The sequence below is a fragment of the Protomyctophum parallelum genome, assembly GCF_964188405.1.
Source record: "Protomyctophum parallelum genome assembly, chromosome: 14".
In the NCBI taxonomy this organism is placed as follows: Eukaryota; Metazoa; Chordata; class Actinopteri; order Myctophiformes; family Myctophidae; genus Protomyctophum; species Protomyctophum parallelum.
In genome coordinates this window covers 34,364,749-34,381,048 of record NC_139709.1, presented here as the reverse complement: position 1 = coordinate 34,381,048, position 16,300 = coordinate 34,364,749, and the positions used below count along the sequence as shown (strand labels likewise).

General features: G+C 39.4%; 1 protein-coding gene across 1 annotated transcript in view; it reads right to left on the bottom strand.

The window, feature by feature from the left end:
• Nucleotides 1-4,883: 4,883 nt before the first annotated feature.
• st18 (ST18 C2H2C-type zinc finger transcription factor) overlaps nucleotides 4,884-16,300 on the bottom strand; it is a gene marked incomplete at both ends in the record, with an annotated part of 55,244 nt that continues 43,827 nt past the window's right edge. The window contains 11 exons of the mRNA XM_083781086.1: nucleotides 4,884-5,024; nucleotides 5,148-5,294; nucleotides 5,396-5,499; nucleotides 5,918-6,006; nucleotides 6,178-6,399; nucleotides 8,202-8,279; nucleotides 8,735-8,797; nucleotides 9,075-9,143; nucleotides 9,993-10,055; nucleotides 12,274-12,389; nucleotides 14,471-14,716. Coding sequence (XP_083637212.1) covers nucleotides 4,884-5,024; nucleotides 5,148-5,294; nucleotides 5,396-5,499; nucleotides 5,918-6,006; nucleotides 6,178-6,399; nucleotides 8,202-8,279; nucleotides 8,735-8,797; nucleotides 9,075-9,143; nucleotides 9,993-10,055; nucleotides 12,274-12,389; nucleotides 14,471-14,716 — 1,338 coding nt within the window. The remainder of the gene's footprint in view (nucleotides 5,025-5,147; nucleotides 5,295-5,395; nucleotides 5,500-5,917; nucleotides 6,007-6,177; nucleotides 6,400-8,201; nucleotides 8,280-8,734; nucleotides 8,798-9,074; nucleotides 9,144-9,992; nucleotides 10,056-12,273; nucleotides 12,390-14,470; nucleotides 14,717-16,300) is intronic.

The window sequence follows — 16,300 nt, the reverse complement described above, 5'->3', positions numbered from 1 at the left end:
AGAGGATGTAAACACACGTCACGTGGTCTACAAAAACATTGATAGAGGTACCCGTGTTCCTCCTCCCCCTGCAAGCACGGAAATATGGTCATTGGGTCAGCCTGTCTGCATGTGGTTGTTAGAGCAAAAATACTCTACTGACAAACGCTGAACACATTAACATATTAGATGAGACTCATAGCCTATTGTGAAAGTGATCACCATCCGACTCAGTTTTCAGTTGGTAATTAAAGTAACCATGAACACTGTGATGTGATTGTGAAACCATCAAAGCCTGCACACATAAGCCGATACATTCACTAGCAAGCTAGTGAGCCTGCCTACCTCATAACCTCACACAACCTTTCGTGTGGCCATGTGCTCTAAATTTAGACTGCTGCAGGGACCACTATAGCCGAAGTATAACTGCATAATAACGATATGGTGACACACTCACACATGCTTATCTCAGTGTTGCAGCACATGCTGAGTTCGCCGCTTTACAAAAGAGGATAGGCTACAGTTATATGGACCAGAACTATCCTCTATCCTATGTTTAATGCATATAGGTAAAGGCTTTTAGTGGCTTATGTGATAACAGTAACACACTTTTTCCCCTCCACTTTCATTCCTTTAAGAATCACATATTAGCCTTTAGTGGCATTGAGTGTTTTATCTACTCAAAGTGAACATTAATGGCTCACAGAAATCATTATGCCCTTTCATATCAGAGAGCTTTTAAGACTGGAAGTATTCACGGCAGAACTGAAAACATCCAAAGTAAAGAAGTATATCTTTGCATAACCCTTGAAGATGATAGTCACCCCGACACCCCCCCCCCCCCCCCCCCCCCCCCACACACACACACACACACACACACACACACACACACACACACACATAAACATAGGATATTAACTTGATATTTGTTGGCTATATTCATGCTGCTACTCATACTCAACTGTAGTCTCTCTCTCTCTCTACTGAATATAAATTATATGATTGTATATTATATAGATTATAGTGTAGATTATATGCATTACATTATATTATATGTATTGCATTTATGTATTACACCAGTGCCGTAATGCATAAAACATGAAGCAATGCTAATGTCTGCAAGCCCTATAGGTAACTTAGTAGGCCCACAAAAGCAGAACCCCTTGACTGACTTAATTTAATTATTCACTATGCAAACCCACAGCACTGGAGAACTAAACATTTAGGAGTTCATCAAGTTCACATGTGATAAACTTGCTGGAACTTCAGCCAAACATGGGGGGCAAGGGTCATATAGGACAGGTCAAGGTCTTCAAAACATTGCAGGGCCTGGAATGCTTAAAGGGACAGGAGGATGGTATGGTCTGGACCAGTGGTTCCCAAACCTTTTCATGCCAAGGACCCCCAAATTGACACTAATTAGCCCGCAGACCCCCATTTAAAAACATATGCCTGGGACCCCATGCATAAGAAAAGATTCTTATGGCTCTAGCAGTGATTCTCAACCCGTCTAATTTCAAGGACCCCCAGTTTGACCTGCATTAGGCTATGAACCCCTATTTTTAATGGCATTTCTATCTCTGGGACCCCCAATTGATGTTGTAAAATCAATGTTAATTTAACTACTCTCAGAGTTACAGACCCATAAGGGTCCATTTGGTTCCAAACTATCATTTAGCATGGGGACCCCCTGGAACTCTCTCAAGGACCCCACTTTGGGAACCACTGGTCTGGACCGCACTTGCCTGGAATGCCATGCATGGGATGAGGACTCGGAGAGTGTGGAAATAATGGGAGAGTCAGTACTGCTTCATGGGGCCGAGACATGGAACCTCACAGCACGAGAGGAACATTAAGGGCCCTGGATGGTGTCACAAAGTGTGAATACAGTTTGAAAGAAAAGTTAATTAATCTTCATTACAATCTAGGCATTTAGCAGATGCTCTTAAAACATCCGACTCATAAGAACACTGCTTCTTGGTCGATTTGTTTTCATTTTGCATGCGAGTTAGGTACCTATATGCTAAGCATTAACGTGTGTGTGTGTGTGTGTGCAGCGTGCGTGCGTGCGTGTGTGTGTACTAGTGTGATTCAAGCTGGTGCACTATTACTGTCATTTTGGGACCCAATGACTTCACTTAATCACTTAAATAATCCTATGAGTGAATTTGCTATTTCCTTTCTGTTGGAGCCAGAGGTTTTGGGCTTTGACATAACAGCCAACAATTCCTTCATGTTGATTTTCAATTGAAGACTGATAAACAGGTTATGTTATGTGTGTTGTGGTTGGTGAGGTTCGTTGTGAGACATTGTGACTGTATTGGTTCACGACTGGCATGGTGGCAAAGAATGTTTTTTGACCAGCTCATGAATGTAGCCTGTGATATACTGTTATTAGTGAGTAAGGAAGGGGGGGGGAAAACCCTAATCTTAATCTTAACCCATGGAACACCACACCACCAGTCTATTGTGTCAGCTATAGGTCTATGATGGACCACCCCACACAATAGTGGTGGTCCCCAGATTGCTGTTCTATACAGTACTATAATCATTGTCAATTTCCCTAACAGCTCTTGCTTTGCATTTATCCATTGTACCACTATGGGATTTATCTATCAAGCTTTGCGAGAAGTCTTGTATTCTTAATATTCCCCACCAGGTGGCAGTAAGACCTACTGAAATGAAAGCTTGTTCCTGGAACTGTTGAGGGTGAGGAGATTTGAACTGTGAGGCATCACTTGTCTGTTTCTTTTTAACAAATACACAACCGTTTGAAAAGTTTATTTCTACCATACACAAACTGTACAACAACAGCGCATATCTGCTCATTATGAAATAGTAAAAGTAATAGGAAGTTTCAATTTACAAACTACCTCAACTGAAAAAGCATTACATTTTAATGTAAAAGAAAAGAAAATACATTACAATTTCATATCATACTAACATCGTTCCACAAAAAACCCATTTCACATTACAAAACGTCAAATACTAACGGGGAAATAAAATATTATTCACAAAACTTCCTGAGCAAACAATGTGTGGTATAGGAATTAAATATGATAAATTATAGATACATTATGTTGAAAGAATGTGTGATTCCATTTAAAAAGATTTAAATAATTTAAAACATATTTTGCAAAAAAAAAACAAGGTCATTAGAAACAACTTAATTTTATCTTCTGTAATTTGGCTCTTTTGCTGTTACATTTTGTCATTTATACATACAGCAGGATATACAACTCAGATTGAATTGGCCTGTTTGATAATTGATAAATAAAGTTTTCCCCTCCTGGAAATTCAAGTCACATACATACAGCAACAAAAGTGTAATTTCCCCCACATCTTTATTTGATTTCTATTGTCTTTTTGTTTGTTGAAGTCGAGGGCAGTATGAGGAAATGACGTACAAAATTAAAAGTGCAATTTATGCAAACAAACATTAACCAACAAATATCACTTATCGTTGATTTATATCTTTTCTTTTTTTTTCTCCATTTCAAACACGAAACCTAAAACTGTCTTGAAACTGAAATGTTGAAATACTAGTTGTAGTAAAGTGATGGGGATGGGGCTGGGGATTCAAGTAGCTACTGTTCAAATCTGCACTTACAGAAATATTCATCACTGTAAGACTTGAGGAAATGGGAAGGCCGAGAAACAGTATAAGGTAAAACGGTAGTAAAATACTGTATAACTAAATTGTTTCAGTAACCGTTATAAATCACTCCATGCTCTTTCCCCCGCGCTAACAAAACTTTAAATAAACACTAGACTTTTTCTCTTTCAGTTGTAGAATGTTTAAAAACCTGACTTTAAGATTACAGCTACTGAGACAATGTAACTTGGAACAGTCATTATAGGAATATCTTCTTTCAAAATAATTGTACTGTATAATAAATTAGACACCATCCACATAATACTGTCCTACCACAAAACAGAGTACTGTATATTTTATGAATTGATATACATTTAGGCACATACTATAGGGCGCACTCTTAAATGTGTGCACAGAAGGCAGTTTTAATATCTATATATCTCAAGTAAAAGAAATACATCTTGCCAAAAGTGGATTTTGATTTTCTTTGTGCTGTCAGGTCGACCAATCTAGTAGTGACACATTAGATGCTAAATTAGATCGGACATTCGGGTCACTGAATCAAATAAATAATGTTGCATTTTTGATAGGAGATCAGTGACACTTCCTGGTTGCATTCAGCCTTCAGGGTTATTGGATAAGAAAATGTACAGTACAAGTGCATTGCATTTGTTTTTTTTTCCATCCTAGCGTTCACTTTGTCTTGCCATACATTCAGTTTTCATTTAAAGAATAGAAAGCAAAAGCACACTCAAAAATATTAATGCTTGGTAATTTTGGTGGATTTTTCTTTAAGGGGATTATACTTCTGGGTTGTTCTTCAACACTAGATGGCGAAAGTAAGCCATGATTGAAACTGGAATGTGCTTCAATGTAATTTACAATGTGCAGAAAGTCAACAGATTTCTCAATATTAAGCATTTACAATTAGAAATAAATTAAAAAAGGAAATAAATACATTGATGAACAAATATAATAAATAGCAATAAACTGACATGAACAGTTACAGAATTCATATCAAGCAAACCATACAAAATAATTAAGTGCAAAAGGGGTAAAAAAAAAAAGGAAAAAAATCTCACCAGGAAACAAATATCAAGTGAATTCAGAAATAGTAAGCATTACAAATCTGGCTGGTAATTCTTCTCAGTGCAGTGTATTTACGAGGAAATTTCGAAAAACATATTTCCAAAAGCCTTGTCTTATATACTGTATATAATGCAGCCTAGCCAGCACTCTTCAGTAAAATAGAGCTATCTAGTGCCATTATTATTCCAAGTCAAAGATACCTCTTGGTAGCTCTACAAGCTTAAACATGGATGCCCTTAATAGCTTGTTTGATATTATCCAAGAGGGCCTTGCACTCCGGCGAGTATTCATGCTCCGAGTTGTTGTACATATCCGTTAATGTGTTCACATAGGCTTCGAAATTATGCTCACTGATGGGCCCCTGCAACAAAAAACATGTTTGGCTATTAGTAAAACATGCACAGCAATGATGACATTTCATAGAAATATAAGGTATTTCTAGGGATGCAACAATCAAGAAATGTGGACGAGGCTTACTGTATACCATTTGAGGCAGCTGGATGTCTGTTAGACTGTTGATGAGAGTTTGGCTGAGGCGAGCGAGCTCCTTCAGAAGGCTGTCATTGTGCTGTTCGATCATCTTGTTTTCTTCCTCAATTGTCTTCAGGTTACATTCCATCGATGAGATCTGCTTTCGGAGAGAGAGGAAGGAACCTTGTAAACCTTGAGGAAGCCCAGAATCTCAGTTCATCGCGGTATATGTGGAGCCATCTTCTCAGTGTGGATACATACCTGGGTTTGAAGCTGCACCATGTCTGCTTCTATCTTCAGGTTGGATTCATTGAGCTCGTGTATTTCGTGATCCAAGTGATGGACGTCGTCTTTGTTTTCAACACCTGAGCGAAAACGACCTTTCATCATACTAGTACAAACTGTGAATCCATGCTTCTTTTCTAAGAATAAATTACAGAGGAGCCTCAAATGCTTTCATTAAGTGAAATTAATTCACATACAAGTGCTTTAACCACTTAAACCCTATGACCAGTAGCCTGGAAACCAGACAAATCTGACACAGCTAAAAAAAAGAATTGCGCTGGTGATATTAGTCTGGCCATGGCTAGCCTGGACATGTTGTGAGCTTGTAGATCTGCTATGTTTTGTTATTTGTCTTACCTCGTTGCAAACTAGCAAACACACTTTAAAGACAAACTAAAATAAGTCAAAATGAAATAAAAGTAAAAACTAATTATAAAATAAAAACTATAATAAGCTTGGCTAGGGCACACATGGTTATACCACTTCAAAACAGCTTACCACTACTGGCTTTCAGTTTGATGGTCATCATCTCCTCTCCAGACTGCTTCTTCTTGATACTCTGAGCATTCAGTGGGCAACCAGACAAGCTAATTCAACACACAAAAAAAGCAAAACAATAATAATTCAGATGAGATAATAATATGATGTTTGATATGTTGATTTGTTAAAAGTTCAACAGAAATATTGAAGGGGGTTAACGGTTGTGCAAAAGCGATTCCGTTGCCAGCAGTGTTGTTATGAAGGAGGGTCGGACTCACCTTCTGTGTGTGACAAAGACATTATTGGCATGTCCAAGGCCATTGCATCCAGGCAAGGGACAGTGGGGCAGTTCTTGTTTATTGGTCTTCCAGGGAAAGGCCAGTCCATTGACGGGGGACTCCTTCTGCATTTTGGCAGCAAGGGGACAACTCCCTGCCCTGCGGTGGGATGTGTATTTGCCTGATACATGGCCCTGGCCATCACATCCAATTACTGGGCATCTATCAGAGACAGAATCAAGATGTCAGATTTGGTGGTCTTTTTTTCCCGTTGTGCTATTGCATAGTAGTGTACAGCATACATTATCTGTCAAATCCAGGTCATTCATCATGAGCAACATGTTGTGCAATCTCATGAGTTTTGAAGATGTTTTATGTTCTGCAATGATTATGAAATTGATAAGAGGAGAAATTGCAATGTTGTTAAACACTTCTTCATGTTAATAATTAACAAAAATTGAATAAAAGATATTAGGTACTAGGTATTTAAAATGTCAATTGTTTAACTTAAAACGACAAGAAATACACGACTGCATAACCGGTAAATGAATTAATCCTTTGAGTTCCTCTCCAACCTCTACATAACTAGACCGGAAGATTCATTTAACCATTAGGTTGATTAATCCTGCCAAATGCCGATTAAAAATAAAGTCAACAAAACTAGAAATGGACGCAAGTAATCATACTAACAACAACTTGCTTAATCCACAAAAACTTTAGAAAGAACAAATGCTGGTTTAGTGAATATATATACACTGTACAGAGTGGGCTTATTGATGTTTGTGCTTGAAAACAAACGAACGATTCTTGCTGAATATCATTAAGAGTTTAGTAATTGCATTTCCACATCTGTTTTCTGTGGGTCAGTAATGGGGTGACATGAATTACAGATAATTGTCATGTGTCCCCTCATGTGAAAGAATGTAATTTTGGGGTTGCTCACCCCTTCCCTTATTGATAAAGGTGAAAGGTTGTGCGAGATGATACAAATGGCACACATGCAGTAGTAGAGTGCCGCTGCGAAAAGCCTGTTTCAGCACTTTATTACTCGAGAGAGAGAAACAGCACTTAGAGGACAAAACAGCATCAGTCCCCATTACTTACATCTACAGTACCACAGGTAGGTAGCTCGATGCTAGGCACCAGGACAATAGAAGCACGCCATATGGCCCACTATTTACAATAATCTAGGGACACTATGGATGTACTGTAGCCTTGGTTTGATGCACTGTCCCCTCCCATTCTCTGCCTTTCTCCCTTTAATGTTTATGAGATCTATGCCAGTTTAATTCCTAAGCTCAGGCTCCTAGTTGCATTAGTAATTAAAAAGAAAAAAAAATAATCAGTGTCCAGATGTATAAAGTAAACAAGGTTTCATATAGCTGACTTTGGATTTAAGCAGCAAATCAATTACATTATTATTATTATATATTTTGTTTCAATAACCCTCTATTGCAGAGACAACAACCAGAATGCTGAAGCTTGGAATGAGTGCAAAAGGCACAGATGCCTTTCAACATTTTCTTCATATGACTGAATGAATACTATAATTACAAAGAAAGCACTCAGTGAAAAGAGTGATAAGCCAGATATTCCATTCAGCCAATAGGACCAAACGCAAAAGCCTGAAACATTGCCCTATAAACATGTTGTTAATCCTTAGAAAATAATTCACTAATGTTGGGACAAGAGCATATTATTTCCTTTGTTTAACTTAATGGTTTCCAGGTATAATACGCCTCGTTGAGAGCAATAAGATCGTTTCATGACCCCCCCCCCCCCCCCCCCCCCCACACACACACACACACACACACACACACACACACACACACACACACACACACACACACACACACACACACACACACACACACACACACACACACACACACACACACACACACACACACACACACACACACACACACACACACACACACACACACACACACACACACACACACACACACACACAGTTTCTTTTTTTTTAAAGCTAGTAATACTAGTGCGATGGTCTCTCTTACTTCAATTCTTGTTCTTCTTTTTCATCCTTGTTTGGTGTGAGCTTCAATCCCTTTCTGGCACGTGGACATCCTGATAGACTAAACGATGATTGGAGACATTGGGAGACAAGAGGAACAAAGGACCATTTAACCACGAGTCATGGCTAAAGTCATCACTTAAGTTCTGGGAAACATATGACGTGGTTATAAATGCATGCATTTAGGAAAAAACTAACTTTCCCATAACAGTGTCAGATCTGTCAGTTCCCTATCATGCATAATATATCCTGCATTTGCATTGTGGCCCATTCTTTGTGTTTTAATAAAATAAGTGTAAGATATATACCGGTAGTGCAAATGCAGAAGAGAATGCAATACAGGATACATTGTATTAATGCTTAATAATACTGTAAACATGGACTATATTGACACATTGGCTACATTTATGTATTTGTATTACAGAACACACAACTTCTGCCATGCTTCAGACAAATATAATTTGTGCTCAGTTCTAATTACTTATTATTTTTCTGCAATCTGGTCAGACAGGATACCTTCTGTGCGAAGCATAGTTCCCAGTAACATGCCCGGATCCGTCACAGCCAGGTGTTGGGCACCTGCAGGTTCACAGAGGAGACACAGAGTCCAGGCGTATCTTATTATAGAAAAGACTGGGACAACAGCGTGCTGTTAATATGCATAGAAGTTATACAAACACTCGGCAACTTCATGTTAATTAGACCGATGTTCTATGTAATCTATAAGCAACGGGAAGGCGTGGAGTGGACGGAAGCGCGGATAAATAATGTTGCTCTCTCATAAGGCGAACGATCTATCACAAATCACAGAAGTTAGACTTGGGGGGGGGGGGGGGGGTATTTGTACTGTACATACTTTAATTCCTGAGAGTTGGCTGCCATCAGTGATTTGAGTGTCTTGTCGGCCAGGGGACATCCAGAGACACTAAGAGAGGATAAAGAGATAGCAGTCATTTCAATGCCGTGCTGATCTAGAGCAGGGGTGGGCAACTTTGACGACAGAGAGTGGCCACTTTATTTCGACACTCACTCCAGAGGGCATACTTCTGTCATGGCAAAAAAATTGCCGATCTTCAAGCTCAAAACGCGTCGCAGATCAGCTATTTTCTTTGCTATATTTGAATTGATATCCTGAATTATGTGTTGCTATTTTTGAATTGGAATCCTGAAAAGAAACAATGCATTCATAGTTATGTTTAACTTTTTTTATGACATTTTAAATCCTAGTCATTAAGCTACATATACTGTGTATAGACTGAAGTAATTAAAGCGGGTCATGTTTGGAAAATCAGTATTCTGATATTAACCCGGGGGCCACATTAAGTGCCCATGTATGATCTAGACAAGAGGACAGAGGGCAGTATAAGTATGAAGTATGCTTCATTATGGTCATGTTATGAAGCCTGTAGCGTCCTCATTCTGGGTAAGTCATTGGTAAGGCAAACATTTGCATATTTGCTATTTTGGAGGGGGAAGGATGGGACCAAGTCTAGACCCCTGTTAACTATGTATACGTTTTTAATGGTCAAACAATGTCAATACGTCATATAGTGTGCCGCCAACAAATAATTTTGGGGAACGCAATTCTGCTCCATCTTCATAAAACAATCAACAATTATTAAAAAGAGTGACAGAGGGTATAACTCCCAATCATATGAGCTCCTAACGCAGGTTTTTAAACTGTAATAATGATCAACATTAAAACATCGACATTGCTATCCCAGTCCATATATCCTCTGGCTGGTGCTAATGAGTGTGTAATTAATTACACTACCTTCGATGCGATGCATAATTTCCTGTAACATGGCCACTGCCATCACAGCCTGGGGTTGGACAGCTGCAGAGGAAACAGGCGTTTAATATGTAGAGACCTGAACAGTTTTCTGAAAAAACAAAAAACTATGTTTCTATGTCAGTGGTTCTCAAACTATTTCATGTCAAGGAGCCCCAAAATGATATGTAATCGGCCGCCGACCCCCTGTTGTTCCAGGGACCCTCCCCAGAAGCAAAGATTTGAGTTAAAAAAATGTTCGCTGGAAACGATTTTTCAAAATAGCAGATCTACAAGCTCGTTGCGCGGCACTCGGTGCCGCGCTATGAGCTTGTAGATCTGCTACTTTTCAACAGCTAAAGTATAAAATAATGGTTAAAAGTGGTTAACCCATTTTGGACTGAGGCCGATTCTAAATACTGACCTAAGTTTTCTTAAAAGTATCTTTATAGCAGCATACATTCTTGTATTCTGTACATACTGTACAGAACCCCAAAAGGGCTTCCTGTACAGAATGGTTAGAACACCAAAAGGGGATAGTTCAGATTTTTTTAACTTAAACTGTATGAAATACTGCTCTGGTTTTGGTGAAATATGAAGTAGTTCCGGTCATTTTGTGGGGGACCCAGGAGGCCACGCAGTAAAAGTAAATTAATCCACCAAACTAACATTTGTATTGTTGACCTATTTCTAAAATATTAGTGCAACTTTCGTTAATTTTTTTACCCCTCTATCACACTCTATGTTTTTTGTATCCATATCACTACGCCCCAAAAAATAGTTCCATGTGATAGAGGGGTCAAAGTTGAACGAAAGTTGCGCTAATATTTTAGAGATAGGTCAACAATACAAATGTGGATTAATTTACTTTTACTGCGTGGCCCCCTGGGCCCCCCACAAAATGACCGGAACTACTTAATATTGACCAAAACCAGAGCAGAACTCCCACCACGGGACTCGGGCAATCAATTAATACACTAGTTGCAACCACTTAATGGCAAATATTTCATACAGCTTAAGGGCGGGAACCCCTTTTGGTGTTTTGTCCCCTCAGGCCGGGAACCCATTTTGGGTTCTGTACATTCAAAAATGTAAAATGTTTGATGCTGCTATATACATATTTGAAGTTTTTCAGAAACCTTAGGTCAGGATTTAGAGGCCTTTTTAGAATCGGCCTCAGGCCTAAATGGGTTAAATTAAAAAAGATCCCTTTAAACTATCCCTTTAATTGCATTGCATCTTTTCAGAAAGACCTTGTTTTAACCACTTTCAACAATTGTGAAAATAGCAGATCTACAAGCCCACAAAGTGCTGCAGTGTGACGCTTTCTGGGTCCTAAGACAAAGTACGCATAGGGCTTAATAAGTGGTTAATGGACACTATGGTAAGAGTTAGTACAGCAGAGAAATTTAGTAGAAATTTGTATTATATATTGCGTAGAATTTAACGTTGCAATATTTCGGAATGCAGTTGGAAAAGGGGAGGCAGACAGAGGTATGCTGTGCTGTGGAGTCTAGACAGGCCTACACCCTTTTGGTGGGGGTGAATCTCAAGAGATGTGCATACCCAGCAGAACATGCACTCTAGCTACAAGAGTCAAGAGCTGCAAGCTTGTGTAGTACAGGTAAAAAATAAAACTCACTTTTTTTTAATTAGATACATTTCTTCTCCACATGAACCTGCAGACAATATCAGTCAAAACTCAAAACGATATATCATGATGGGGCAACAGGACAGAATGTGGGACAGTGAGCTTCAGTGTGCTTCTTTTTTTCTCTGTGGTTCTGAAACTTTCTTTGCTTCAGTACCCCCGTTTTTTCCCTGCTTTTTGAATCCAAGTATCCCCCTTTAAATATAAACTAATAGAAAGAAAACGTATTGCTTTCTACTGAATAGCACTTCTGCTGTTCAAGTGTTAACTTTACACAGCAGGTTCACAATGTTGCTCAATGTATCATCAGTGGGCGAAACATTAAAAATGCCTAAATTCTTCCCATTTCCCACTTTCTCTCACATAGCTCCTGCAGCACCTCTGCAGTACATTGTACCCCCCCCCCCCCCCTTTGAGAAACACTGACTTGTATTACCGTCCTACTGAGCAAAGGTCTTGTCTGGAATTACACTATTGTTAATGACACTGGCCATCTGTCCATTGACCTTTGTAAAAAGGGAACATCTCATTGTTCACGGATGACCGAGTGAAGATACCCACAAGATTTCTACTCCTCCCCCCTTTAAATTTTTTTTTTAAACCCCCAAATATTTAACAGTGCCACCATCATACCTCATTAGTTCCTTCTTGGCATCTCGTAATAGCAGCTTGGATTTGGGGCTGAGCATGCAGCCGCCATTATCGTGATAATGCTGGTCCTCCAGGGAAGCCTCCTCGAGGTCCTCCTGCTGAGAAACAAACACAATAAAGATGTCTCCTCAAACCCCAGTTCACATTGTTGTTTGACTATTCAGGACTTGATCATGATCCGCAATGACCTAAAAGTGAATAATCAATCGAAAGTCCCACTTAATGCTCTTAAAACAACGAGCCCGGGGGTTAGAGTGCACGGCAAAGCGATTACGCTTAAGGATACTTACACTGTAGTAAACCATACATCCATTTAAAGTCATACTTAATCCCTTACAGTATTTATGATGTACAGCCGTGACATTTAGATTTCCTTTTATTTCCAAAGACAAGATTCTGCAGCCACAGATGCCGTGTATGGTTTAGAAGCAGGTCAGACATGAGGCTTCTTGATATCAAGCATAACAAAAACGGATCCCACCTATAAAAAGAAGAGAATAAAAGAAACAGAGCCTCGAAGCCCAGATTAAAATCCCCCTGGGGGTCCCTGGGAACATTTTAAAGGCCCCGGCATTGGTCCATATGGCCCCGGTATAAATACTATATGTCACCGATTCTTTAGACTTAGCAAGATGTGAGAGAAGAAGATGATAATTTCTATTTGAGTGTTCTATTCTTGTTGCACTTGGCACTGGGGAGCTTATTTCAGTGACTGTACTAACACTGGTCTCTGACAACTTATTGAATCATTTAGAGTGTGCACCATCTGTTAAAGTTCCACCTGAATCCTCGTTAGATTCTTGTTCTTAGTGTTCCTGTCCATCGTACCTCTTCGTAACAGAGTCAACTGTGACCCAAAATGAATATAAACCAGACATCATAGCACCTCTCTTTCCATCCATCAAGCCCTTTTTGTACCCGTTACTTGCCGTTGTGCTTAGCATGCTGCACATCTTATTATTCTATGAATAGTCTCAAGACAACTCACTTCTTTTTTCCGTTTCCCCCCCGGAATTTCCCCCAGTGAGGGGTTGGGGTGGGAGAGGCTGGACGGCAGACGGCTGGACTTTGAATTTCTCTAACTATAAACTTTCACAACAGCAGACAGCCTAAGTGCAAATGTAATTCATGAAAAGCTACTACAGTGAAGTTGTTGTAGGCTATGTGGGGATTATCTGACGAGGTACCATTTGAGTAGGCAAAACCTTACATATACAAAATTATACAAAATTGTATTATAGGGTCAATATAAGTAAAATAATACAGCCTTTCCATAGGGGTAACTTTTTATATTTTTCCGAAAAGAATACTTAACAGTAGGGATGCATCGAAAGGGAAATTCTTGGCCGAAACCGAATACCGAATACAGAAAACCGAATACTGAATATCCGAATACGATTAATATTATACATCTTTTTTCCTACCATTGCTGTCATGGCCGTACCTTAAAGCTACCTGATTTATGGCAAAATAAATGGTTATGGCAAAACTTAACTTAAATAATAATCACTATTATGGGTCCATAAAACATTTATTCAGCCCTTTTGAATGCATTAATTGCATACACTATTCGGTGATATATTTTCTGCCTATTCGGGCCGAAACCGAATAGGCCGAAAATGATTCTTTTGCCATTTTCTGCCAAAAGTTTTCTGCGGCCGAATATTCGGTGCATCACTACTTAACAGCCAATAGCACATTACAAAGTTATCCCCCTCACTGGGGAAAATTCCGGGAGGAAAAACGAGCAAGCACTGGGGTGAGTTGTCCAGTATTCGTCTCAGGGTGTCCCTTATTCCAGTGGTTCCAAATGTGGGGTCCGGGACCCTTAGGTGTCCTTGAGAGAGTTCCAGGGGGTCCCCAGCTAATTGATAGTTAGGAACCAAATGAACCCTTATGGGTCTGTAACTCAGTGTACAAATGGGAGTTTCCTTTTTACATTGGGGTCCCAGAGATAGAAATGCCATTAAATGGGGGGCTGTAGCCTAATTGAGGTCAAACCTGGGGTCCTTGAAATTAAACTGGTTGGGAATCACTGCCAGAGAGGTAAAAATCTATATGGGGATCCTTGGTGTATATTTTCTAACAGGGGTCCACAGGCTAATGAGTGTCAATTTGGGGGTCCTTGACATGAAAAGGTTTGAGAACCACTGTCATAAGGAATATACTGTGATTTTACCTCTTGCAAAAGTTGTGCTTTACTGAAGTTGACGGGGATATGGCTCTCCCAGCTGCAGTCTCTCTCACACAGAGCCTGATAGAAGGCAGGGTTGATGAAAACACTCCCGGCCTTGGACATGGTGCACTCGGGAGAAGAGAGCCGGTCTTCTGAAGGCACCTGTGTCTGGGCTTTCACGTTCTCCATCTTGCATTTTTTCATGCTCAAGTCCAGGGTCCCGTTTTCATCCACCTCAATGAGTGTGTCCTAAACATTTAATCAACATGAAGAAATCAGGTCACTGGTGTGTACATTCCTACCACCTTGTCTTTATACTGTGGCAATTGTGCTACTAAGTTCATATTCAGGGTTTGGTTATGAAATGTCTGCCATGTGATTATGGTCAATTGGGTTCAGGTGCAGGATAAAGGAGTAATTATGAAAAAGAAGGAATATCCTCACACACTGAAAAGTGAAAGTTCTCAATATTTAATTCACTGTTTCACAGCATTTCCGTCAAATAGACCATCGGGTATCCATGCCTCATGACGATCCATGAGACATGATAAAGCATTCATTATGATCCCAGTTTATGTCGAACAATCCAGACGAACCAGAAAAACATACCTAATATACTCAGATTAAAATAGGGTGCATTTTGCATCCCAAAACGCAGTTTATACTTAAGGGACACAATTTCTTATTCTGTTTTCTACATGAATATAACCACATTATAACCATATAAAAACCATGTAAAAATGGCAATATATGACTCCTAACGTCGTTGAAGTGGGACTCATAAAATGTCCCTGGGACTCATCTAAAAGACCATCCCTGCAACCTATTTACATCGCTGTATACTATAATGTAAATACTAAAACAACAATACTCTTCATAAAAAAAAACATGATGATGATGACTATGAAAAGGTGAATTTGAAACCAATGTTGCAATGCTCAGTAGAACATACATTATATTGAAATTAGTGATGAATCTAACATGGAGCAAAACTACCCACACTAAGCCAACGTTAATTCTATTCAACACAGACAACAAAAATAATAAATGCGGGTGGTGGTATAGTTTTTCCAGTGACAGCTGTGTCATCTGTTTTCTAGGACACACACAAACAAGATGGCAGCTGGGGGCGGCTGGTTTTAGGTCATCACCATTATAACAAAAAAATAATAAAAAAAAGGAAAAAAAAGCTTAATGTAGCATAAGTTTCTTGGCTGACAGATGTGTCACTCATTCTGTGCTGAAATGCGTATGGCCGCTTATGGCTGAGATTTTCATGGCGTTAAAAGTTTTACCTCGTTAAATGCCGAAATCCTTTCTATAAATGAAAACAATTATTTGGGTGCATATGTCCCATTAAACCTTATGCACCATTATTTTCATAACAAAAGAGGGATTTTAAAATTAATTAAGGGAGGATGACTTTCATGGATATCGCATGTGGCTATCCACTTTAATAATTATCAGGCCATGTTATGACATGTGTATCTATGTGTGTCTGTCTGTCTGTCTGTCTGTCTGTCTGTCTGTCTGTCTGTCTGTCGACATGTCTGTCTTCAACACTCGTAACTGCACATTGCACTCTATTTCATGGTCTTGTTCCGTGGAGACTTTTCAGAGCTTTAGTTGTATTATGAATCTCTCGGAGACCAGTCTGTGCCTGGAATCATTGCTCGACCACAATAAATTAATTATAGATTTAGCCTTTTATTGTTGTAAAGAGAACAGATGACTAACTTGCTAACGCTGTTTAATTCATTCAGTGGGCCTGTAGCCCGGTACCGGGCCACGTTCTCAACTCAACAAGCTGGGAGACAAGGAATCTGGGCTGTG